The sequence below is a fragment of the Aquila chrysaetos genome, chromosome 13 (assembly GCF_900496995.4).
Source record: "Aquila chrysaetos chrysaetos chromosome 13, bAquChr1.4, whole genome shotgun sequence".
Taxonomy (NCBI): Eukaryota; Metazoa; Chordata; class Aves; order Accipitriformes; family Accipitridae; genus Aquila; species Aquila chrysaetos.
In genome coordinates, this window is record NC_044016.1 from 38,307,975 (window position 1) to 38,333,658 (window position 25,684).

General features: G+C 45.0%; 1 protein-coding gene across 4 annotated transcripts in view; it reads right to left on the bottom strand.

The window, feature by feature from the left end:
- Window positions 1–24,648, bottom strand: part of LOXL2 (lysyl oxidase like 2) — a 58,197-nt gene extending 33,549 nt beyond the window's left edge. Inside the window, exons 1-3 of one of the 4 annotated variants that reach the window (XM_041128234.1) lie at window positions 24,322–24,648; window positions 11,277–11,716; window positions 8,627–8,802 (exon numbers count right to left, since the gene is read on the bottom strand). In XM_041128234.1, the coding sequence (XP_040984168.1) occupies window positions 8,627–8,802; window positions 11,277–11,637 (537 nt within the window). In that variant the 5' untranslated portion in view covers window positions 11,638–11,716; window positions 24,322–24,648. Of the gene's footprint in view, window positions 1–8,626; window positions 8,803–8,971; window positions 9,053–11,276; window positions 11,717–12,945; window positions 12,989–21,905; window positions 22,067–24,321 lie in introns of those variants that run through there. The other 3 variants (XM_030034401.1, XM_041128235.1, XM_030034402.1) reach the window with 3 other exon arrangements.
- Between the last annotated feature and the right edge of the window lie 1,036 nt (window positions 24,649–25,684).

A 25,684-nucleotide genomic window follows, 5' to 3' on the forward strand; every position in this document is an offset into this window, starting at 1 on the left:
GGTTTGTTTTTGAGCTTTCACAAAAGGATTCCTGGCTCGGAAAGTTTTCACATGAGCCTCAGCTGCTTTTGTTTCCACTCTCTGAACCAAATGCTTCCCCATGGCTTCGGATCTGATTGCAAAAACCGACACGACTTTCATAACATTTTCTTTCACCTTTTGCCATCTGTTTTGTGTTGGCAGAGCAGTTATGCCCAGGACAGCACGCTTGTGTCCTCCTCCAGTGCCCAAGCTCAGCGATACCCTTTCTTCTTGCAGCAGCCCTGAGGATGCACAGTAATCAATACAGGGAGGAGATCCCATTCCTAGAAACCCGACCGCTACTTCACGGTCTGCAGACGCTACCCTGGTTCTGAATCACTGGCTCCTGGCTGAAAGCAAGGCACAGCAGCTGGGATTTCAGAGGGGCTCTTTAGAAGAGCATCTCAACACTCACTTTAAACACACGCCCACACGCTCCGTGATGACATTAAGAAACCAGCTAGAGAACGGCATGGGGCAGGCGGGTCTGAACAGCTATGGCTCTGTGTGTGTCTTCCCTGCGGCCAGACAAACTACTCAAATGCAGGCAGAAAGGTAACTGGAATGAAATTTTGCTTCTGTGTATTTTACTTTTTTTTTTTTTTTTTTTAAAAACAACACATCATCATGAGCAATGCTAAGGATTGCAGAGCAAGATAGTGGAGGTATTCAGTACTGGCTCTGGCAGCTATCTGGTTGCCAGGTGATTGTACAAACAGACAGCTTAGGCAAAGGTGCACTTCTTACCACAAATCATTGATTTAAAAAATGCAAGGAACCTGTGTGCTGTCTCTGGCTAGCCTATATTCATTGCTCTCCTGCTTTAAGATTCCCCGTGATGCACTCGAACTGCTCTTTCCTTCCTTATGCCTGACCTATCCCGCTGCCCCTTAGATGCAGAAACCTATTCATATCGTCATTTCTCATTTACAATGGAGCTCCAGGATTTCTTGGCTTCCCAAACACCAAGACATTGAGGCTGCAACTTGGACAAGAAATGAACCGATTTTTTTTTTTAAGAACATAACATGAAATCTTTCCACATAAACTTTGTTCATCCCAGAAGCATCTTCTCTCCTGTATTTAAACCCTTCACTTACTCCCACTGAAGTCTTTGCTTCCCTTGAAGATGACTTTTTAGAAAGCTACCTCTTCACATCCATCGGAATGGGTGGAATCTGTTTTGATTTAAACATCTAGAGCTGTGCCTCTAAGTCACTAACAAGATCCCAGCTGTTAAATAAACATGGTGAAATAGATGCTGCAAGACAAAGTTGGTTGCCTATGGGGGACAGCAGTCCCTTGGGAACAGTACGCTGTATTGGACTGCAAGCGCTTTTTGTTCTGGGTTTGCACAGTACAAAAGGGTAAGGGAAGAGAGTGCAATTCAGGATTAGGGTCCAGGAGCAAATACAGTGCAGATTATAAACGACAAAAGCCGAGGCCTTTGCTAAGCTGTGAAACGCTTCAGGGGCAGCCTCATGATTGCCAATGCAAAGCGGGCTAATGAAAAGCACTAGAGAAAAGAAACACTGGTGACAGAAGCGAGTGAGAGAAGGCAGGAGCACTGAACCCTGGACATACTTTGGCATGGCTGGGAGGCTTAGCTTAGGATGGGATGCTGCTCTGTTCTGTGCGCATCACGGCCCGAGGGTTTCACGATGAGCAAAGCTTTTACATTCTCCATTTCCTTTCCACCAAGCTATTTTAAAGACAATCTGGATCAGACACAGCAAGCTAGCCAAATTTATTACCTGACCTCCGCGCTGCAAAAGAGAACAAGATTATTCTCTGTTCTCAGGCTTAGTTAAATACTGCCTTGTGTAAGAGAGAAACGCTATCGCATCCAGCACAACAGCCGACAGCTACTCAGGCCCTTGATACAGTCGGAGCGAGGAGACAAGCAGGTTAACTGTCCCCCGAGGAACTGCAGCAAACCAATACCAGCCTCGGTGCTTTCTCAGCCCTACCAGTTCCATAGCTCATACCTCCTGCCAGATGACAAGTGCCAGCTCCCTGCCCAGCAAACCCAGCACCCTGACACGCCACAAGCCATCACAAAGAAACCATTGAGGCAAGCAGTTAGAAACTATCGCACACACTTTAAAATTATAGCACTAAAGAAACACGGCGGCTTACCCCAATGGCAGCTTGATTAATACTTGTCTGGAGTTAGCTCCAGAAAGGATGCTGAAGACCCATTCTAGACACACAAAGCATCAGCATTTGTGTTACACATGGGCTTATGTTTAGAGAAGTAAACATTTACGCCAAGGGGAAAGAAATTAAAACACTGTTGTCATAACAAACAGGAAAATAAACCTTTTATTGTCAAACATTCTTGAGAACGGGACAGTCGAGACATAGAGCTCAAGCCTGAGATGGTGGTGACCTAAGTTGCAACTCCCCCCAGTACAGAGTCTCTGCTGATTTGCATGGCAAAAAGCTAGACCAGAGGAAGATTTATCTGTGTGCGAAGTCACAAACAATGACCCTGTCCTCCGCCCCTCCTTACACCTTCCAGTCAGAAACAGTTCAGCACACAGGAGCATTTTATATGGCCTCATGCACAGAGCCCAATTTAACTGAAAGCTCCTGAGCAGGACTTCGCAGCACCCTTTCCCACCGGTTAAGAAACTTGGACAATATAGTTCAATCCACTTTTAACCTGGCATAACCAGAGCCTTTGAGCCACTGGGCTTTGAAGTGAGAGGTTTTTTTATGTTTCACATACACCCAGAAGGGAAAAGAAGGACAAAAATAGCAGCACAGCCTGGTATGTTTAGCTAGACCTTGTCTGCCCACCGTCTGGCCAAAGCTACGGTCTAGTCTCAGGTACCAGATCTATTTGTGAACTTGTAATGGCTGCAGCGATTTGATATATTTAGAGTAGCTCCTATTTGAAGCCTGTGTGTAAGCACACTAAGGAAGAGGGTGGACAACAAATATTTTGTTAAGGATGTTTTGGAGGATAGGTTAAAAAAATACATATCGTGCATTTATTTAAGAAATATATTAAGGGTAGGAGTTAGTTACTGTGGTCTTAAAATTGCTGGTCGACCCAGTAAGGCAGTTGCAGGTGGGCCTGTGCTGCATTTGGACAACACAAAGTGGCTACGTGTCCTGTTTGAAAAAGCAGGGACGGCATTCCCTGCTCATGGTTTTGTGAACACACATCAAATAATTTTGATTTCAGAGCTTCTGGCATCCTGCAAAGACTTAGGAAAACATTTGAGACTTTGCACACATTTAAATTGCAGGCTTTGGCACCGTATGAAGGAACCTTAAGGCAGGTCCATGCTACCTCCCCCGACCACTGTCAGCCACTTGTGCCCTGCAAGACAAGAAATGACCAACAGTCGTACCGTACCTTCTGCATCGATTTTATCCTGCTCTTTATACCTTTTCCCACAGCATATCAGTGGAAGGAGGAAGGCAGTTCAGGCCAGTCTAGATGCCCAGATTCTGCTCCCAGCTCTATTCTTCCACTTTGCTGTGCTTTCAGGCGAGTCAGCTCCTAGAACCAGCCCTTGCTGGCTCCCCCTGCCCCACCTGCAGAACACAGTGCTTGCTTGGGGCAAACAGACAGCACAAGGCCCCATGTCCTCAGAGATCTTTGGCTAAAGCAGCAGATCCCACTTGGTTTATTTTACAGAGCTTGAAGTGTTGCAGTTCGGTGTATATATTTATAGCACTTGTCTGTCCCTCCCAAACTCCATCAGAGAGTCAGCAAGCAGTTTCTGTGTTCTCAGCTATGCTTTGAGCACTTAAAACCAAACAATTAAACTTTTCTTTTCCTCTGAGCTCCCAAAACACCACTCACAATGTGCCTGCCACATTGTAATGCCTACAAGAGTTACCATTATGAATAAAGTGGGTAACGTGCTCTGCCATCATGGTTAGACCCAAGTTGTACATGAAGCCACTAACATGAATTAGAGTATGCAAAACAGAGCTTTTACTCCAGGCTGCGGCTAAAAAAGAAGACAAGCAAAATCAAACTCGAGTTAAACAACGGTGTTATTTTAACAACAGCTTTGGCCCCATCGTACTGGATGCGCAGATGCCTCCGTGGAGGATCGAAGCAAGCAGGTTCAGCACCAACTTCAAGTTCCCAGCCAGCCACACGGCTGTGGGCAGCCTTTATGTTCACGTACAATTACCGGGTTAAGCCATGCTCAGCCACACACTTGCAGCACTTCCAAGCACAGCTACTGCTTTTTTTTAAACCCTTTCAGGGTGTGCGGCTTACTCTCACAGAGCTGGGGTCTGTAGGAAGAGAGAGAGGACGCGATACCAGCAGGATACGTACCTGCTTTTCCCCTCCTAATGCTCCCAGAGGCAAACAGGTAATAATAACACAGTCAAACCACAAGCCCTGCTCTCTCCATTAACGAGACACTGTCTGCGTATTTAGTCTACATACTTTAAAGAGGAGGGGGAAAAGCCTCTCTGTAAAATGCACTCAATGTGATTACACTCACGTCAGCATCGAACAAACACCGCTCTCCTAGCTTTGAAAAGGTGAGCAACCTTCAGTGTTTACGCAGCCACTGAGCTAAAGGGGTATCAGGCTAATTCTGACCAGCCAGCAGCCCATGAAAGGGCTGTCCTGCTATGCACATTCATCACCCTCCAAGAAATAATCCTTTGAACAAGTCCCAAGGCTAAAAGTTGCAGTGGCTGTGGAAAACAGCAAGCAAAAATGATGGGAGTTTCTCTGCCCTTTAGCAAGAGACTGATGGATTTCAGACCTGCCCCAACCTTGGTCCTGTTAGAAGAGTTAACCTCTGCCTGCCTGTCTCCCATCTTCTTATCACAGATATTCCATCGCTCACCCTAGACTGAAACATTTCGCTTTGTCCTGTGACCAGCAACTTGTCTGTCTTACAGAAGCAAGGGTCGGGCACTGCCCCTTCCCAACAGGGCAGGGAATGGAAAGTCTCAGGGACAGGAAAAGATATGATGTAACCCTCAAAATATGAGCTGTGATAGGAAAAGATCTGTCTGAGCAGACACATGTATAAGCAAAACGGTTTATGGTGATGGAAAGTTTCATCCTATACTACTTATCTGCAGCATTTCCAAACTGGGATATGGAGGTATGTACGTTGTCCAATAAAAATAAACTCTGCTCGAGCTATCACGTTGCTTTTAAAAGAGTGTGAACTCTTTGCCTGTCAGATTTTAGGAAGTAAGGCCAGATTTGAGTAAATGTCAATTTGCACAGCCCCCCTGAGCTGGAGCCCCGTCAAAATGAAGTCAGATGTTGTCTTATACCTACTGGCTTTCCACCTTAAACCTTAGCAGTACTTGGCAGCCCCAGAAAACTTAGCACTAAAGGGTCTTTAAGAGACTTTCTAAATGATGAATTTAAGGTGGTCCATCTCTCCCTGGCAGTGGGAACACACAGAGCTCCCTATTACAGGCAAGAGAAATCTAACTGCGATGGCATACGTTTGGCGATGGGTTAACCAGGCTGCAAAAAGCATGTATTTCCCCTGAACGCTTGCAACGGGAAAGCAGAACAAAACTGCTGCTCCTACCCCACTGCAGCTTACAGCCTGATACGTGAATGTACACTCAAGTCAGCGCTCGCTCCTGTTAATCTGCTGGCTGTAAAAACATCAGTTTGCAAACAGTCAGATCCTTTTGGGAATCATTACAGTTGTTACTAACTAGTGTGGGAAACCAATGCTGGAAGGTGCAATTGAACAGATAAGCTCTGTGCATCCTCTTAAACCAGGCCTATTTTGAGTAAAGCCTGGTTTTAAAAGCAGCTTAAGGGCAAACTGAATCATCTTCCATTGGAAACGTCAGTGGGAAATTTGTACTGGTTTAGCTCCATCAGTGCAATAGCTGAAGCCAGTGGGACTGGTGGAGAGACCTGACCACAGCATTGCTGCTCAGTAGAAAATTCCAGGCCCCTCAACCCCTGATCTCATTCCAAAGAGAAAACATCGCTTGGGCAAGCTTTGGGCTACAGACTAGAGAACCCTGCAGCTTACAAAACGATGATGTTTCCTCTGATGAATGTGAGGTATGATATGCAGAATTCCCAGGCATGTTAGAGAGGGCAAAGACTTTCAACTTGCATTCACACAAGCCTTTTGACCTCCCTGTTTGGGAGTTTATGACCCTATGAGTAACCCTGCTCATCATCTTTGACTCAAACTATGTCACGCCAGCTGCTAATGAGATAAAGCAAAGATTAAGAAGAGGAGGAAAGCTGAGAGAAGGGGAAAGAGTTTAAACATTTGACAGCTAGCTGTGACTGAAAAGTACTTCCACAATGGCATCTTAAAAATTTATAGCACATCACCTTTAGCCTTAATCCTGCTGCAATGAAACCAGCAGAAAAAGAACCCTTCAGCTGCCAGTGATCTTACAGGGATATAAGAAAAATCAGCTCGGTTTTGCAGAGTAGAAGCAACACTATGGTACTAAGTTGTTCATAAAATTCAGGCAGCGATAGGGAGGAGAGAAGCACGTACACAGAGACACGTAGAGCCGGGGGTTACAGCAGCCACTGCCCAGAAAATGCAACACTATTTTCTACCACCAGGACAAAGTCACAGGGACAGCCAGGCTGACGGCTCTCAGCTTAGTGCAGGTACTTAAAAATAAAGCTGTTCTTCTATTTTACTTCCTTCCCCCCACCAGTTCAGTGTCTTTATTCACCAGTGCCCCTCAGCAATTGCTGCGAATGCTGTTACTTTTCACATCAGTAGATGCCTTCATCCATACATAGCTCCCTAGAGCTGCCAGGACATGGGGAATATGCCTTCTCTTACACCTATTTCTCCTGAGTGATCCTGTTGGTGAGTTAGGCTTTTGCTACATGAACTGCTTCAATCTCATGGTTCATTTTACCGATCATATGTGAAGCTTAAGCACCCACACAGCATCAGTGCAAGCTAGCCCTCAATTACCCAATGTGTTCAACTCATTAGTCAAACTCCAGTGCTTAGCTAATGGAAAAGCAGAGCCCTCCAAAGCTTTTATGATTAATATCTGAAGCATCTCAGAGTGAAGCGACCTCCGTCTAGACTAAAGCATCTTTTCTTCCAGGCCTCTGTTTTGAGGATTCACTGTGGCTTTGGGTAAGCATGCATCTGCCAAAGCCATCGCTGATGTTCCATGATCTCGCCTCATTCCCCAAGCAACAACGGTGCCATTGACAGAGGCAGCTTGGGATCCCTCCGGAAAGCCTCCTTTCCCTCCTTAGCCAAGTGAAGCAAGGTCAAGGCAACGAAGAGAATTTCAGCTCTCATATCCTATATCTGCTGCCTACTCACCCATGCTCCTTCCTAAAGCCTCAGCAGGGCAATGAAAGGTTTCACGGAGCATATTATCTTCCCTTGTCAAGTATGCTGCACTGCATTAACCTCCAGTGGAAAAATCTGGTAGAAGAAAATGCTGGGAGGCCCTTTCTAAATCAGTGGCTATGAAGTAACTGCTAGAATAATTTTGGTTTAACGGGATAAAGAAGGCTGTACCCATTGTTTCAGATCACAAACAAAGTCAAGATTCAGCCATGGAAACCACACTGTGATACGCGATACATCCTGGATTCCCTGTCTGCTTAAAATAAGATTTGACTGTGGTTACTGGGTAGGCTCTTTCAATAAATTTTGATCAAAGGCAACCACTGAATTCCCATACTGAAACACCATAGCATCCGAAACAAGGAAGATGTTAGCTGAGTCACCACAAATACTTTCCAACCTGAAAAGCTGAAGGAAAAAACCCACTAATTTTCTTTGAAGAGCTCAGCCCAACTTCTTTCCAGCACAGCATTCTCCCAGCCCTTGATTCTGCAGAAATCTAACAAGTCCACTGGAAGGTGATTCAAGCATTTTGCTTCTGTCATTTCCCCAAGAGTCTCAGCCTCAGCCTAGCAGTCTAACCCAGTCACGATCCAGAACCCTTCCCCCAGGGACCAGCCCACGTTTTCCTCTCTTCAATTCCTTTCATCACTTCCAGTACTAATCCCCCATTCCCACAAATATTTCCATACAGTTATCACGGTTACTTCATCATTGCTTAGCCAAACTGTGCAAAAATATCTTTATCTCTTTCCTTATAAATCCGCTCACTTCAAGCCATGGTTGTAAGCCCTATTAACCTCCAAATCCAACACTACCTGCTGACCCTCCTGTTATACCAGAGACCTCCAAACTGGTCCCAGTACCAAAAGGGAGGCATTAGGGCAAAGAAAACTCAGTAATTTAGTACTATAAACCAACAAAGTCACTCAGGTGTAAAGTCTGTGAGTACAGCACACATCCTGTCTCTCTAAATTAATTCTTAGAAACAATAAACCAGTTTTCAATTTTGAAAATTGGTTGCGGAACAGGAGTAGTATGTTTTCTCCTTACTCTTATGCTATAAAAAACCCTTTCAAATTCTTATTATACATATAATGCTCTGAACAGCTGAAATTGAAATCTGAAAGTTGCATCTTTAGCCGGCATCTAGAAGCACTGTCAAGAGTTTGCTTTAACCACAGTGTGCCGCTGGGATAACCTATCATGTGTAGTAGCAGACATCCCTGTCCGCAGAAGGCTCTTGATCAGCAGCTTGCAGTTTTAAGTACGTTTACCTCTATTTGGTTAAGCAATGAGTTGTCAAACTTGAAGCCAGGGATTCTCTTTTCACTGCAGACCACTCCCACGTCTTCGGTGTGTTTGCAGTCAGTTACTCCCCAGCCATTTGACGTGCATGCTGCCAGGGTGGTCTCCTTGCCATTACAGTGGACATTGTCCATCCAAATTTTCCCTGAAGGGGAAAGAAAATAGAACTCAGACTCACAAAGAGGGTAAATCTGGACTGTACTGAAAGCAAGTAAGGCTGCTGTGCTCTTACTATGTCAGGGGAAGAGATTACTGCTAAAATAAACTTGAATAAAACAGCTAAGGAACATCAATGATCCACCTCAAGTACTTACTAACTGGAAACAGCTCTGCCCCACAGCTTTCCCTTTCCCTTCTCTGCATGGTAATAAAAAAAATACCACCAGCCTGAAGCAGATCTCCGCTGCAGTCCTGCTCCCGGTGATAGCTGACCTCCTCTGATGACAGCCACTTCAGAGCATGCAGCGTCACCGGGTCCCCTCAATTTGGCTGATTAGACCCTGCCCTCTAATTATACTCACCAAATCATCCCTTCTGTATTTAAGGCTTCTCTTTACATCATTTCTCGTTTATCAACTCCTCATTAAATCTCTTGTAGGAGACAGCTCAAAGTTTTGATTAAGTGCCCTAACTTTTTAAAAGCTGACTTTTGCAAAAGCTTTAACAAACCACTATTGATTGGAACCTCCTGTTATTTGGGTGCTCTTTGAAAACAAATTGCCAGATCCAGTTTCCAGACTGTAATTACCATTTTCCCTCCAGCAAAAAGTGTGTGCGTGTGCACATGAGCATACACGTGTACGTGCCTATAAATACTCTATTTTGAAAAAATCAGGTCCCTCAGAACTCACTTCTAAGATGAGCAGGCAAAAATCAATAGGTGTCACCTCCAAAATTTAGGTCATGCTTTCCCAGGAGCAGCTGAGAGCTAAAGACCCAACAGCATCTCTGAGATTCATCTTTTCAAAGTGCTCATCTTCCCTTTGGAAACGTGCTGGGCACATGCTGCTCTCCCGCAATTTGCCCCCGAAATCGCGAGGAGCGAGGGCCAACAAGCAACTCCCGTATTTTAAGGTACCAGATGCTTTGCTCATCTGAAGAGTAACACGTCCTTTGGACAGAAAGGACTGCCTGACCTTCGGAGTCACTAGGAGATTCCGTAGCTGTCCCAGCTTTGCCCCAGCAGCCCCAACAGGTTCAGTTGGTTAATCACCAGACGACGGATCTGCCAGCCCTCGCCGTGCTCCCCAAAGAGGAGAGCAGAAAGAGCTCCTGCAAAGCCTGGCTCTACCTGGAGGAAGGCACAATCCCCACGCACGGGCTCTCCGCATCGGGATTTACCCAGCGCGATTCTGGCGCGCAGAGATCACTCCCTCCCGTTAAATCACGTGGCAATCAGTTTCTGGTTTGTTTTCAAATGTCGTGGCCTCTTTCTCGCTTGGAAATCTCCCGCTCTACCCCAAGAGCCAAAATCCACAGCTTGGGACAACATTCAAGGTTTCGCATTTCAGTCAAGTCACTGTTAAGGCCCGCTTGCTCTTTTACGGGCAAGTTTATAGGTGTGAGCACTAACGAGCGGTGCTAAGTAACAGACATACAGCACGTTCATCCCTGCTGCAGTGGAAATAATCTGTGGGTTACATCAACGGCGTGCCAGGCTTCAATGTTTGCAGAAAAAATTCTCCATAGGTCAACATTTAACTAACAGCATATCAAAAGATGACAATTTTATCTGTTGAGTTATATACCATTACGGAGCTATTGTCTCTCAAGCATTGTGATTTTAAGAATTCATTGCTGTAACACACATTCACCTTCCCAAGTCTTTGTTCAGCACACATTTGGGAATGAGGTGCAATAAGGTGCAATCCACAATCATCCACACATCCATCACGTACAATTTCAAAGAGCAAGAAAGGATGTACAATTTGGGGTGAGGGTGAATAGCTTTTCCCCACCAGGAACAGCCTGAGAGTGTCCCAGAGGATTATTATAAATATAGTCCTATATAGGTCATGAAGTGTGCACACTCCTTTGGGATTTTATAGGCTAGTCTGCATTGCAGAATATGATGCGTGTGTTTCTAGAGAGCTAACAGGGCAAAAGAAGATTTGTGTAGCATCGCATAGGCAGTCTGTTTAGAGCCTAAAGAGTTCAGAGGAAAAAAAAAAAAAAAAATAGGGGGAAGGAGTGTTTAGAGGCCCTATCTGACTCGCTGCATGGCAATGGAAGTGTGAATAGGGAAATGGACCATCTATACATTACACTTGTGGGTGCAGCTTCCCTTTTGACGAGCCATATTGGCTACTGAAGAGCCTCCTACCCTACTCCTCTGCCGGCTGCTCCCCAGCATCCCCTGCCAGAGTTCACATGCCATGATCTGGTCCTTCAGCTCTTTATCTCATCATTCCTTAACTTGTTTCAGTCAAAACAAGCAAACACCTATTACTTAAGCTGTTTAATCTAATGGGACCCGGATTTAAAGAGGCGCTGCTTCATCAGGAAGCTATTTCAGTTACATTCGCAGGAAATATCACTACTTCTTAAATTTGATTGACAAGTCAAGAATTACTGGGGGTTGGAGACACAACCAGTACAATACCACCGCTCTGGTATTACCTTCTCCTTTTCCATACTTGGAGCTCGGTAGCCAAGACACCGCTTCCACATAGCCCAGCTCCCTGCAGACCACGTGCGCGGCGTGGATGGAGAAGTCGTCGTCGCACACCGTGCCCCACTCGCCGCTGTAAAACACCTCCACTCTGCCTTCGTTGTGTTTTCTCTTCTGCCCTGCAAGCCGCAGCTGGATTTTGGGAACATTTGCCGGTCTCTGGGGGGGCTGGTACACTTGTGGGGGTGGCTCAGGGTAACCGGGGAGGTAGGGCCAGTGTTCGTACTGGGCAAGGCCCAGCGGGCTCAGGGAGATGAAGAACAGCATGATCAAACAGTGGTTATGGGTAAAACCCAGGAATCTTTCCATTTTCAGTGCTCACAGTTCTCAGAGCCAAATCCTCTGCTAGCAGCTGCCAATCAGTGCAGGTAGGTACTGTGTGGCTGTCCTGAAATGAAAGAAAAGTTTGAGTAAGGCTGGGAGACGACATGGACTTTATAGCTCTTGCTTCAGTGGGGAATAAAGCGATGGAAGAGACTATGTCCAACGCCACCTGCAAAAACCAAAGTCAAGTTAATTGTTTCTTGTGGGTTGGATGAACAAACTGAAAAAAAACCCAACAAAACCACCCATTAAAACCATTTGTAAGTTTAGGTCAACTTGCCAAATAGTTTCAGCTGGAAAGTACTTTTTTCCAGGGCAAAATTCTACAGGTCGCACGTGCTAGCAATTGATTTTCCTATTTCTCTGCAAATCCAGTAGTTCAGTGGCTCCAGCAAGCTACGGCAAACCTTGGTTCAAATCCTACCAGGGCAGAACTGAGCCGTTTTTCTCCCATAGCTCCTTCAATAAAGAAGCCAAACCCATCACTTAAACAGCGGAAAACCAGAAGGGTAACAAAATGTATTATAATATGGTCAGAAGCGAGGTATTTATATTGAAGTCTGTTTTCCCAATACAATGGCAGAAGACTTATATCCGTCACTGCACGTCCGATTTCATCTGTGGAGAATCAACACGTTACCGTACACAGACACTTTGCAGAAGTAGTCTTGGCTAACCTTGTTTGTCCGATGGAGTAGTGGCTAACGGTCTCCAGTTTTTGGTTGCTACGTCTGGATAGGGACTTACTTGTCATACAAGTGCTACCTCCTTAAATAAGCTAGTCATTTAAGGTATGAACCAGCAACCTTTTGACTTATTAGAGGAATTTCAGCCAGATGCTGTGCAGAGTTTAAATCCCGGTCCTTTTCTGCCCGCTTCCCGCTCGTGTACTCCCCAGCCTTCATTCCGGCACCCAGCACGTGGAGCGGTCAGGCAGCACACGTGGGGGTTGAGGATGCAATAGTTTCCAAATGAAGCAATGCTAAAGCGCAGTGGGAAAAATCTCCCCAGCCCTTTAAAGCTCCATTATTTCCTGGCAACCACCAAAGGGGAGGGAGAAGGGGAAAGATTTGGCTCCAGAACCAGATGTCTAGAAGCTAAAATACTCCAGTATTTTTGTGAAGTCTTCATTATCCCTAAAAAATGACCAGCAGAGCACATACTCATATGAAGACAGAGCGAAACACGTTAACCAGCCTTTCAAGCTGCTTAATGAGGAGATGTATCAGAAATCCCAGGCAACTAGCCTGAAATTCAAGAGGCATCAGTTCAAACCTCAGCTCTGACACTGACCTGCTGCGTGACCTCAGGCGGGTCACTTCCAGGGCTGTGCCTCAATTTCCCCTTGCGTTAAACAGGGCCGGTGATTGTGAGCTTCCTACTGAAGCGCTTTGAGACCTGGGGATGAAAGGCATTTGCCTAAGGAATAGACAAATGAAACAGAAAGCATGTGAGTTAGAAAGTCTAGCATTGGACATCAGGGAAGGAGACAGGAAAAGCAAGGGGAGACTTTACAACAGGTCTAACTAAATTGGGGCGGGGGGGAAATATACAGCAAAAAATTCTTGGAAAATAAACATTTGGCTTCAAGGAGCCACATACTTTAACATTGGTTTCACAAGGTTGAGATTTGTAAATTTTCATTAGACGTTCAGAGAAACACAGCTATGGAAACAAGGTATTTTTCAATTTCTTGCAGGTCAGGAGGTAAGGCTGAGAAAAAGGAATAAAATAAACTCCTGCCCCACATCAGACAGATGGATGGGAAAAGAGGAAGCACAACTGCTTTCACAAAGCTGCTTCCCTCCAGCAGGAAACAAAGGGGATTTCCCAAAGCAAATGCAGTCCACAGGGCAGGATACATGTGTTCTGTAAAAATAAGAGACTCCTGAGTCAAGGTACATTAGTACTAGTCAGACATTCCTGACTTCAGTACCTACTAGCACCGATTTCAAAAGAAACCTCTTGCAACGTTTTTCATGGATACAAGATGGTTTTTAGCACAGAGGATAAACACATGGGCACAGTAATTGTCACGAACAGTATTAAAAAAAAAAAAAAAAAATCAAGTTACCCCCTTAGATCATAACAGAGAAGAATAACATATGTTAGTTATAAGTAAAAATACTGAAGGGGGGGTGTCCAACCGCAACCCTAGCAGAACCACAAGCCTAGTGGTCTTCAGAAAAATCTGGGTTTCAGTTTTAATCTTCTTTAAACATCTGGTTTGACCTACTTCATTTTTGGTGGCTGTTGTTTCTTGCTACTGTATAAATTGGATTTTAAAAGCCTCAGCAAATATTAATCCAAAACTAAGTTGGACTGAAACAATCTCTCTCCAAAAACTAAGATGAGGGGTAGCAGGGCCCTGACTTCGCTCAAAGCTACACAGTCAGGTTTCTAAAGGAGTCATTACAGCTTTCCCATGGCTGTCCCACACGCACAAGAACGCAGCGCTCTGTTTATACATTGCTGGGACCTTCCGTAGCATCTGCATGGTCTTGCTGTGTAGCAGGCAGCCACATGAAGGATATTTGAGAAGGCCAAAGCAGATAACGTGTGGTAAGTAGCCTTACAGTCAAGTCCTGAAGGACCTCTAGCTCTCAAGAGATTAGAAGGCACGCCAGCATAATTAACAGAATATGCCAAATTGCCCTCTAGGTTACAGTTTTGGTTTATCATACTCCAGAAAGCTCAATATTGAACTAAATAAGAATATTTTACAGGAGAATAGGATCGACAAACAGCGCATAACAGCAGGTCAGCAGGCTGCACTCGTCCCTCTTGCGCCAAGGCAAACATTGACCAGCGGTCAGCTCTGCGCTCAGGTTAACAGGGGTCTTTCGTGATCAGAGGCCAAGGAATAGCTAAAAGCTGTGCAACACCAGTTTCCAGGACTGCTTTCTATTCAAACAAAAGCTCTTGAGTCATTTTACTGAAGGACTTCAGCCAAAAGACACAATAATTTGGGGAAACCATTCAGAGGCAGGATGTAATAGTTACCAGCTGAGAGCGGTACTCCCTGAAGTGTTAATTAATAAAGCAGACAGACCACTGCAAGATGCCAGAACCTTTCAAAAAGTCACAGCGCTGGGAGACCTCATGGTCCATGAGCAGCTGGGGGTGGGCTGTCACAACAGGCTTCCAGGTTACTTTAATTGATACCAAGATTAGTCAGGGAGATACTAATTTAGATTATAGTAAATATAGTAGGTGTAATTTTCACTCTTGGCGAAGTCCTGCTGAGTCAGACAGCCCAGGAGCCCCAAGACTCCAAACGGCAACTGCAAGCGGGTTTGCTTTTGTTCCCCAAAAGCTTAGAGACTCCACAGTCAGGCGAGACTAAGAAAAACCACCATTTACTATAGAACTGAAGAAAACCTGGTGAGGGAGGATAAGGTTGCCTGAGAGCTCCCTGCTCCACAGAGGGAAGCGTGACTAGCAAAAAGGAATTTTAACAAGCACGTATGAACACAGTCCCAAACCTCCTCTAAGGAAAATGACTCGGGGCACACACGCCTTGTGCTCGGGTCGTATAGCATCGTATCTCATCTTTGTCAGGATCCTGCAAGGATCAGGAGGGGCTCCTCGAGGGCCCGGGATAGGTGCTGGAAAAACATTCAGAAATCTCTCTTTTAGTCCTATTCCACCTGCGGATGCGAATCCCGGAGGAATTCTCCCTAAGATCAGAACAGCAGCAATCCTACATGCTCCAGGAGACAACACTGCAGTGTGTACTAGCAACCACAGTCCGCTTTTCCTTCAGGTCATATTACCATCCGCTTCAAAATAGTTACACATTCAAACATTAAGAGACAAAGCTTTCACAGTGTTTGCATCGCCCCAGAAATAAAACCTTCCATACCCAGAGGTCTTGTTTATTGAGGTGCTTAAGAGAAACTATTCAGACTAAGTCACGACGTCAGGAAAAGCAGAATCCAGTGGAATTTGAACATAGGCATATTTTAGTATTTCCACAAGAAACAGCAGCCTAGGTACAATGGGGAAATTTCAGGAGCCCAGTGTGCCCAGCAGCATCCAGGGAAGCCACCTAACACTGCAGTACTGAAAAGCGCTCTCAGCTTTCTGTCTCCTATCAGGATCGGTCCTGAGGGACAATGGGGAGTTATGGCACCGGAGGGGATCGGGCATCTTCTGGCAGAGGCATCCATCCATCCCATCCGCGTCAGTTTTCACTGGGAGGCAAGACAAGCAGTAACACAGGACTGGTCTAGAGGATTGGTAAAGCAGCACAGAAAATTTTACATCACTTCTTTCACTCCACAGCACAACAGCCACACAAGTCCTGGTTTTATTCTTTCCTGGATCCTCCTGAAATCTCTCTCCTTCACTACAAGACGTTAGTTTTGCTGCACTAGCATCATAGAAAACTATCACTGCTCTTCAATGAAAACAGCGACGATTCAGCAACAGACTAACTCAGATAGAAGCCAACTGCACACACACATTTATGGCAGCAGCATTATAAGCCACAATAACAAAATTTGATAAGGAAAATATTTAAGTAAACCCACTCCTCTGCTGCTGTGACCAAGATTCGGACTCATTTTTTCCCCACGTCTCTAAGAAAGCTGCACATACTGACCTTCCTAAGAACAAATCTAGGCTTAGATGTGCAGGACGTTTGGTTTGTGCTGGCTATTCCCTTTATTGTAGGGCTCATTCCTCCTCTCACACCCTCTCTTTAATAGCCTCCAGATTTATTAATGACGTAATCCTAAAAGTATATATTTTGGTCTCCCCATTCAAAAGAATCCAAGACAGAACATTAAAAACCTATTGAATAAAGTCAGTGGAGAAGCCAGGAAAATACTCCAGGTCTCCTGGCTCCCCATCCTGTACTTCAGGCCATAAGATGATTCTCCATCACCACATTAACATGTAATTTAAGGCTTTAAGGCATGCTCCTGCTAGCTGCTGACTCAGCCCTTTTCGGGACTCCCGTCTTAAGCCTCGAAGGGAACAGACGGACACAGGCTTACAGGAGAACGTGCAACAGTTTCATTTCAAAATAATATTGGCTTTTACTTCTTCAGAGAATTCACCAGGTGAAACTAATAGGCTATTCATCTCCCCAAATCAAAAGCCTGCTCCTACCAGCAAGAATCCCTTTTTTAATTTCACCAAATCATCCAAACAATAGATCAGCTCAGACAAAACCAGCTTGTCTGCTCCCATCCTTGTCCAGACAACAAAAGGAAATTCTGGAGCGCTTGATACGAGTCCTTTGTGACTGGAGATCCAGCAATGCTCCGTTTGGCTTGGCATCCATCAGGAGGAAGAAACAATTAGCACTCTGACCACTGCTGTCACGCCTGGGTCTCAGCCAGAAGCACCAAACACTTGGTATTCAGCCACTTGAAACGGTACCGCCCGAATCATAGACCCTGCATTTCCAATTCCATGCCCCGTCGCCCAAAGTGCATTCCTCGGGCGCGCTCACGCACCCCGCAGCAGGCACGGCCGTGGGACAAGAACAGGATTTCCCGCTACCACGGAATAAGTTCTCCAGCCAACGCAAGGGCAATTCACACCAGCCCCCTCTCCAGTACTATTAAAGCGAATAGAAACGCTACCACTTGCTCGGGTAAGGATTCAGATACGTTCTCCCGTTGTTCCAAGAGGCTCAGCCCTGCCACATAGGGCTAATGCTTTTGTAGATTAAATCCCCACTGATTATAACGCCGGCGTAAGCCACGAATGAGAGCCCTCTTGTTCACACTCTTAAAACACTAAGCCATAAAGGTCACTGGCAAGACCAGATATACCAAGCAATGGCAATAAATCCAAATCTACAGCAGAGACCCATTAGCTAGAGGAACAACGTAAGACCAGTACTTACCTCAGTGGATAAGGAGCTCTGGAGAAGACCACGTGCTCCCCATGAAACCCCCCACCCCACTGCACAACGGGAAAACATCACGATAGATTGACTGGGGTGACCAGAAAAATCACTGTCACTCTTAACCCTCCTCCTAGAAATCCCTAGACATCCTTCGGACTGACTTCAGTGTAACTGAACCTGCCTCGGAGAAGAGCAGAACAACACGGGCTCGATAACAAAACTCGTGTACAGTGTTCTGTGCCTGGGGTGACCTCCTCGGGGACAAGATGCCATCCTGCTACACCTGATGGGTCAGGCGAGCCCCTTCTAGTGTCAGCACACAGCCGCTTTTAGGGGAGGCAGCAAAGGCTAAGGCAATCCAAAAAGTGTGCTGAAGGTGGAAGTTGGATGACTGAAGGAAGCTGAAATGCTGCTGGGGACATATAAACCATAAACTAAGGTTTTTTTTCAGTAAAGTGCTGTATAGGATTCAAGGCAGAGAGAAGCAGGACAGCAGAAATCATGTCAGGATAACGTTTTGGTATGTTACAAATCCAGAGACTCTGCAAGCTGGAAGGATGGCAATATAATCTGCTAGCGAGTGCTCTGAGGAACACATTTCCTCTGAATTTCTCTTCACAGTTGAGGAGGAAAGAACCAATGCCTATTAGCCAGTACCACTGAGCTGTTGCCACTTGCTCATCCCTTTCACTCAGACTCCCTGGAGCTCTCTGATTAGCGTAGGGCTTTCCTAAGTCACTTTAGAGAGCTGTCGCTGCTCGGGAACTGAAACCTGCTACCAGGGAGCTGAGAGCTACCTTAAGAAAGCAAATTACACATTACTGCAAACTGGCCAAGGGCAATCAGTAGCAAATTCAACAGTTGTTTACATCAGGGAAGCTACCAAACGCAGTTTGCTGCTTCTGGTCTGTTGAGATGCTGCAGGGAAAGGGAGAGCAAAGTCCCAGTATGCCCTCTTGCAGCAGAGGTAAAGCTTATGCAATCCAAAGCTACAGACTTGCCACAACTTTACCAGCCACAAGATCTCACTTGAGAGAAACATTATTACTTAATAATTACTAAAGAACCTTCTGGCCTCTGCTTCATATATTCAAACGTACCTACATAGATGCCCACTTTTTTTATTTCCTCCCAAAAGCCTACTGAAGTCCATACTACCTGGAACAGAAAACAGTTTGGAGTGTTTGCCAACTGATGAGGATAAACTACAAGACAGCACTTTGAACAGACAGCAAAAAAAAAAATGTATGTAGCCCAGGAATGCAGGTTGCCTGCATCACTTGCTACTGAAGCTAGACAAGAGAAGAGAAGCTCTGATGGACAAACAGACTAGTTAGGAGAGTAGGAAAGAAAAGGCATTGTGCTTGCGTTTTCTTTTAAAAGACAGTTACAAGTCTAACAACGGAAAAATCAGTGTTTGTGGAAGTTGCCTAACCAAAGCCATTTGCATCATTGTTTGATTAGATCTATGAGATCCAAATGTTCAGAAACACGCTGCTCTCCGGAGTTGCAAGGACACAGCAATTTTTGCAGGGCAAAACACTCAGATCCATGGTCAGCATGTTTCATGAAAGGGCTCAGCTGAAGCTGAAGCTTCTTCCAAATCCAAATCAAGGCTGTGGCCTCTTCTCGGATCTGCTTCTTCAATTGAAGCAACTGGCATTTGCCTTCAGTTTTAACCCCTTGATGCATTCATTTATCTTAGAAGGCAAAAAACTTGCCTGCGGATCAGATGGACACGTGCAGCATCTTCTCTCCGCATCACGGTTGCAATTCAAATATGCTTCATTTTGGGAAGTTCTTTATTTTCCTTATCTCTTCCCTTTGCCTGGTGTCAGAGAATGAAAACGAAGAGAGATGTACATCATGACAACTCTCAGGCTCCTGGCCAGCACCAGCTGGCTGTTCCACAGACCTTGTGCTGTACTCTTAATAGGAAACAGAACTTCTTCCCAAATACACTTCCAAGACAATTAAAAAGTGATTTTGGAACCTAGTAGTATAAATTCTTTAATTTGCAGCTAGTGGATGCGATTACGATGACCAAGCAATCTATTTGTACTTAGCAAAAGCAGCAGTGGCAACTAGAGCTATATGATTCAACTCCTCTTTTCATGAAACATACACAATTAGTTCATGACATACACAATTAGTTCATGAACAAAGACCCTACAAAAAGGTACTACATTAAAATCCACAGCTGACACGCACACTCACACAGCCAGATCTGTGCATGACCTAAGTTTGAAGAGCATTAGCAAATACTAGATATCCTCCAAGGAGGAGATCCCCTTCATACCCCTGCGTAATGTTGTCTTAATTAATACAGCCTAAGTCATCAGCGGTGCAGACGCAGGACAGGTTGACTTCGGAGCAGCATGCTTCTCCTCTGAAATATCAAACTTCCATCAGCATTACTACAGATTAGGAGTGGGACTTTTCCTCCTCAGTGTGTACATTTGCAGACATTCGTAGTAATATGTATCTGCACACACACGCACACGTGCTCCCAGAGGATTTCACAGAAAGCGCTTTGCAAACTGACTGGCTGATCGGCTAAATCATTCCATCCACTGGAGTTACGATCTCTAAGAAAGGACACCACTGTGTTTTAAAATAGCACCAAGAATGTTATGAAACAGTTCAGAAGGAGAAAGAATAAAAGGTTAAAATAAACATAAAAGCAAGAAACAGAAAAAACAGAAGGGAAGTTAGCAGTACAGTAAGGTAAAGACAATGAACTTGGAGTCAAACTGTTGGAAAAAATCCAGACAGCATTACTATGCATGCATTTGGGAGTCTCTGCTTAACTTGCAAAAGGATAGCACTTTAAGCAAAACGCATGGCTTCTCTATTAAATCACCCTGCTGAAGACAAAGGCATTGTCCTCTACTGCATCATCAACACCCCCTTCAATCTTGGTGGCTTTTCCAAGCTGCTAAAACTTTCTTGAAGGTTTTTCTAAGGACCTCACCTCTGCAATCCTGCCCCAGCACTCACAGAACAGCACACTGGATTCGACTAGAGAGCAGACAATCTTAGAGATATCTTGAGCCTCCTCACCACTGGACTGACGTATTAAACTTCAGATTAGGAACCCATTTTTGGGAGGTGCTTTCCAACATCATCCTGCACTTAGAACTCAGATCGCATGAAATTCATTCCTGCAGCAACAAGCATCCAGCACACTACGTTGAAGATGTGGTTTCTCCCTCTATGCATTGCTATTACAGTATTTCATGCTAATATTTCATTTTATGTTTTTGAACTGCTCTCTAGCTTCCAACTAAGGAAATTCCACCACTGTGGGTGGTTCAATGCAGATGAAATTAAACTGGCAAGTAGGAATTATTTTCAGCCCCTATTCAGTACAAATTTGAAAGCACTGCAATGTCATCATTATGAGCTGATTAGAGAGATGCTAAATAGTTTTCCTACTACACTCCCAGATAGCTAAACTAGGATCTTTCTCTATAGTCTTCTAAACGATCTGGGTCTTAGATCTTTTTTTACCCCCTCACAGTAACATCTGTTTAAACTAAACAGCAAAAATTAATCTAAAAGAAGGCAGAGTCATTTGTGCACATGCTAAAGAATCAGAACTCAACCTGGGCTAGGTTCATAGCAGAGAGAAACATCCCACGTTTCTGTGCTGCAACTTTTCAGGTGGATACCACTGCCTATGCTGGAAACATCCTGAAAACTACTGTGATTGCTGCATGATAAAACAGCCTAAAGAAAGCTGCTGGTAGGCTGACGGCTGCTTTGCAAGGGGCTGTGAATCCCAAGCAATGACAGCAGAGAAGTTTCTTAACTAGGGACATAACTACTTTGCACCTTCTGCCAATGGGAAACATCTGCACTGAAGCCTTTTCCTCTGAAAGCAGTTATTCAGACAGGAGAATTTAAACTGCTTCTGAAGTTTAGCTGGTAACATTTACACAATGTTGATGGCATGTACTGTAGCTTTCTGGTCTAAATCGAGCGTATTTTAATAATACTACAGAATATGCATTGCCTGAACTCGTAGACAGTTTGCAACGTGTCTTTTTTATTTCATCTGTGCATGCCTGTGAGCAAGTAACTTGGTCACAACATCTTTGCAGAGTGACACTGAGTATCCGTGTCCTCCCACCCCTGCCAAATCAAGTCTCCGGGGACAGGAATTAGAAGAAACATCTACCTTCTTCCCAGCCTGTTATGTCTAAACATCATACTTTATAACAAACTGATGGGAAAGAAAGAAAATGCATTCAAAGAGAAAAGGGAAGAAGTGAAATAAAACTTTCAGCCCCGAAGCAAGAGAGGGTTAGAAATGTTTAAACTAATTCATCAGCCCCTTCATCTCTAGCAGTAATGCCACCGTTCGCGGCAGGACTGCCTTTACCTTGGAGTTAGTGGTGGTAGGCTGTGCTGGGGGTGACCTCCGTCTCGTCGCGCTTCATGAAGTTCTTTCTTCTGGGCTGAGCGCGCCGTCCGAGTGGTCCCCTCTGCACTGGAAAATATCCTGCAGCCAGAGAAATATGCTGCAAGAAGCTGCTGCTTCCTGGCAAATTTCACTAGAGTTAGCAAGCAAACCCCTCCCAAGACCCAGCCCCTTCAGCCTCAGCTCATAGCGGGTGATATCATGGGCTTGTCTTGTAATCTGAGCAGAAGGACTGCAAACAGAAAAGAAATGGGGGGAGAAAACCTAGCCGGAGTTGCAGAGAAGGAGGTGGATTAGGAACATGAATGCTTTCTCAGGATGTTCCTAGAGAACAAGCATTGCGAGTCATATCGATACCAGTGTTAAATAATACAGTGTGATCCCAGCAGTTTTTAAGCACCCCAGTTTGATTCGGAGCCTCACAGTGCTAAGCACTCTACAAATACAGAGGAGTGCAGGTTCCTACAGTACAGCATCTTCAGACTTACGCCCCTTTCTATAGTTTGGAGAGTTTGCAGCATGCCATCTCCCCAGCTATTCACGTATCGCCCACCTTAACCCTTCAGCATCCAGCAACTGCTTTTCCAGCACCTTGATATTCTTAAAGCTCCTGACTACAGCAGCTCAAACCAAGGCACATACTTAAAAACCATCTAGATCTGCAGCAAGAGTTACTCCATAGTCCTGGATGTCCCCAGGACTAACCAGAGACTAAAAACAATTCTTCATTAAAAAAACAACAGACCAATCAAAAATGCCAACCTCTGCTGTGTCAGAAAACTCAGAGCATCTGTCGTGCGAACAGCTACCAGTGAAATAGTAACACTGGTCTGAGCTAGTTGAAGCAGTTCTTCTATCAACAAGAAATAGCTAAATCTACAACCTGTTCAACTAGAGGGGGTGTGTTTTTAAAACTGTCCTTTTTTTTTTTCATTTAGGCATTTAATGCATCATAACAATTCTATTCGCTTTTATTTTCTGTAGCTGTGAAAATAACAAGAAAACAGTGGCTTTCAAATCTCTGCTACAGAGAAGACCTTGAAATTTTGTCTTCTGACCCAATTTTGGACAGCAACACATTTTGAAGCGTCAGCATTTCCCAAAGAATGGAAATCTATTTTCTCACCAGCTTTGACCTTGGGTATTTAAATCCACGTTCAGTGGGTTTTTCAAACAAGTCAGCAGAAAGTGGATAGGCACAGAAAGAACAGCAGGTATTCCCGAAGGCTAACCTTCGAAGGAATATCCCCATTTATTTCAGTATATTCATATTTGTAAAGGACTTTCTAGCAAGCCCTTCCCTAGTACAGGACTGCTGCCTGTAAGAATACTCTTCCAGGTTAGTCCTGCCTGGTTTCACATCAATTCTCAAATTAATTCTATTAATTATTTTGAAAAGTTCAAGTGCTTAATCCACATCTCTGGATACATTTCCAGCAATGTAACACCAAACCCTACAAGAACATGTCATCTGACTTCTCCCTTTTCCCAGGGTTTTCATCGCTTCCTAAACACAATTTACCCACACCAAGTAATGCCTGCCTCCTGCTCAGAGCACAACTCCATTTTCTCAACCCCAACCACAGGAAAAGCAGCATTTGTTCTTAGTCCCAGCTGCTCTGGCACTGATGTGCAGAGCTTCCCCACTCTCTGATGCCACCTTTTACTGGAAAGGGATATTGCACTGAACTGGGCACCAACATTAGAAGATTCTGCAACATGCTGGCAACAGAAAGGAAGCTAGTTTGGAAGCGTAGCGCAGCCCTGCGTAATTTAAGCAAGATCATAGCTCTTCTCTGGTATTGTCAGTTCGTTCAGCGAAGCTCAGCCTCGCTTACAAGCAACTGTAAGGTGTTCAGCACAAAGTCTCCCTCGCTCTCTGTTTCACAGGCTCTATACACGGAGTAGTCTGGTCCAGAACTGAGGGTTCAGCCCAACACAAGAACGGCCCTGTTACTTGCTGGAATAGCAGGCTTCTGAGATGATACCCACCCAGAGGAGACTGGGACACGACAACTACAATCCCACGAGTTGGCAAAGCCTCCTGCAGGCAGTCCCCCAGGGTCAATTGTGGTGTTAAAGGAGGAAAAAAAAAAAAAAAAAATTAGAACTAGGACAGTTGTTTCTTGGTGTGATATACAGAATATCAAGACGTCAGGAGTTAAACCCAGGATGACACTGAAACGGAGCTTGGCTCTTCTTCCCAGGGAAGCCAGCACTAGTGGTAAGCAGCCAGAGGTTTTGCATAGTAGTCCACAGTGCCCTAATTCTCCTGTACCGGCAATGGTCATGAAAGAGGTGAAATACTGCAAATCGCAATTAGCATCATGGCTATCAGCAGAGCACCACCTAATGGGTCAAGCCTGGCTGGACTCACCTCGCTCAGTCTCAGGGACACCAGGAGAAAAACGTGTCACAGCAGAAGCTCCACAGAGCAGAGCTATTTCAGACTGGCTGGAAGCAGTTTGGCCAGAAGAAGGAATGTGTGAGCGTCTGCTGTGCAGGGCATGGAGAAACATGACAGCCTGCTGGAGGAATGTTTGCCGAATGCCCGGGTCGGGTAAGGATACAAGCAGCAAATGCCATGCAGGCTTCCAGCTGATGAAGAGCTCGGTGGTTGCATAAAATGAAACATTCAGCAGGAATTCAGCAAAGCTCTTCAAGGTAACACGCCGGATTCAGGGAATTTGCTGCCCCCTTCATATTGCAGCTGGTTAAGACCAAAAGAAAAGCACCTAGCCAAAAAAAACAAGCAGCAAATGCCATGCAGGCTTCCAGCTGATGAAGAGCTCGGTGGTTGCATAAAATGAAACATTCAGCAGGAATTCAGCAAAGCTCTTCAAGGTAACACGCCGGATTCAGGGAATTTGCTGCCCCCTTCATATTGCAGCTGGTTAAGACCAAAAGAAAAGCACCTAGCCAAAAAAAACGCCCAAACATTAGAAAAGCTCTCAAAAATCATATAGCCTACGGAACAAAATGCTGCACAAACTAGATTTGCATCATCTGATCATGTAAACAGGAGACCAGGGAAACCACTTGCCAGGCCCACCAGCCATCCTATCACCTCTCAACCTGTTTAACTGTCACCTCATTGCTCTTCAGGCTCTGTGGAGTTCGCTGCCCTTCACCAGGAGGGAAGCACAGATCCACTACCGCATATCTTACATATTTTACCCTCTTCCCAACAGTAATCTTTCAGCTTCTTCCAACAAAGGGGCAAAGATGCAACCTTGTGGGCAGCAATACCACAGCTAACAGCAGGCATTGGTTTTCTGCATTTAGTGACTCCACACATACTGGGTATTTTCATGCAAAATACTTGTACAAGTACACCAGCTACAGCTGAATCTCTCTCATCCATGCACACAGCCACCATTTCAGGTCCACATCCCCAGCCTACATGTTTTCTTCTGCATCTGCCTGAAGGACACACCCTGCCACATGGACAAGTCAAGACTGGTTTTGACCAAGTAGTCACAGTCATGGTCCATGCTCCCCAAAATTAGGTACGCACTATTAGGTTCTATAATTTCTCTTCTCCAATTTTCAGTTCTTTTAAAAAGGGAAGGCTCATTGCCTCCCCAAACCTTGTGTTTTCACCTTGTAGACTCTCTGGAGCCGCAGGTCAACCTGACCTTTCACATTCACAGAGCAGATACGCTAAGCTCCGTAAAGGTCGCTCCGCACAGAGATGATCTAGGCGATACCTAAACAACTGAAGGACCCAACTGCTCTGT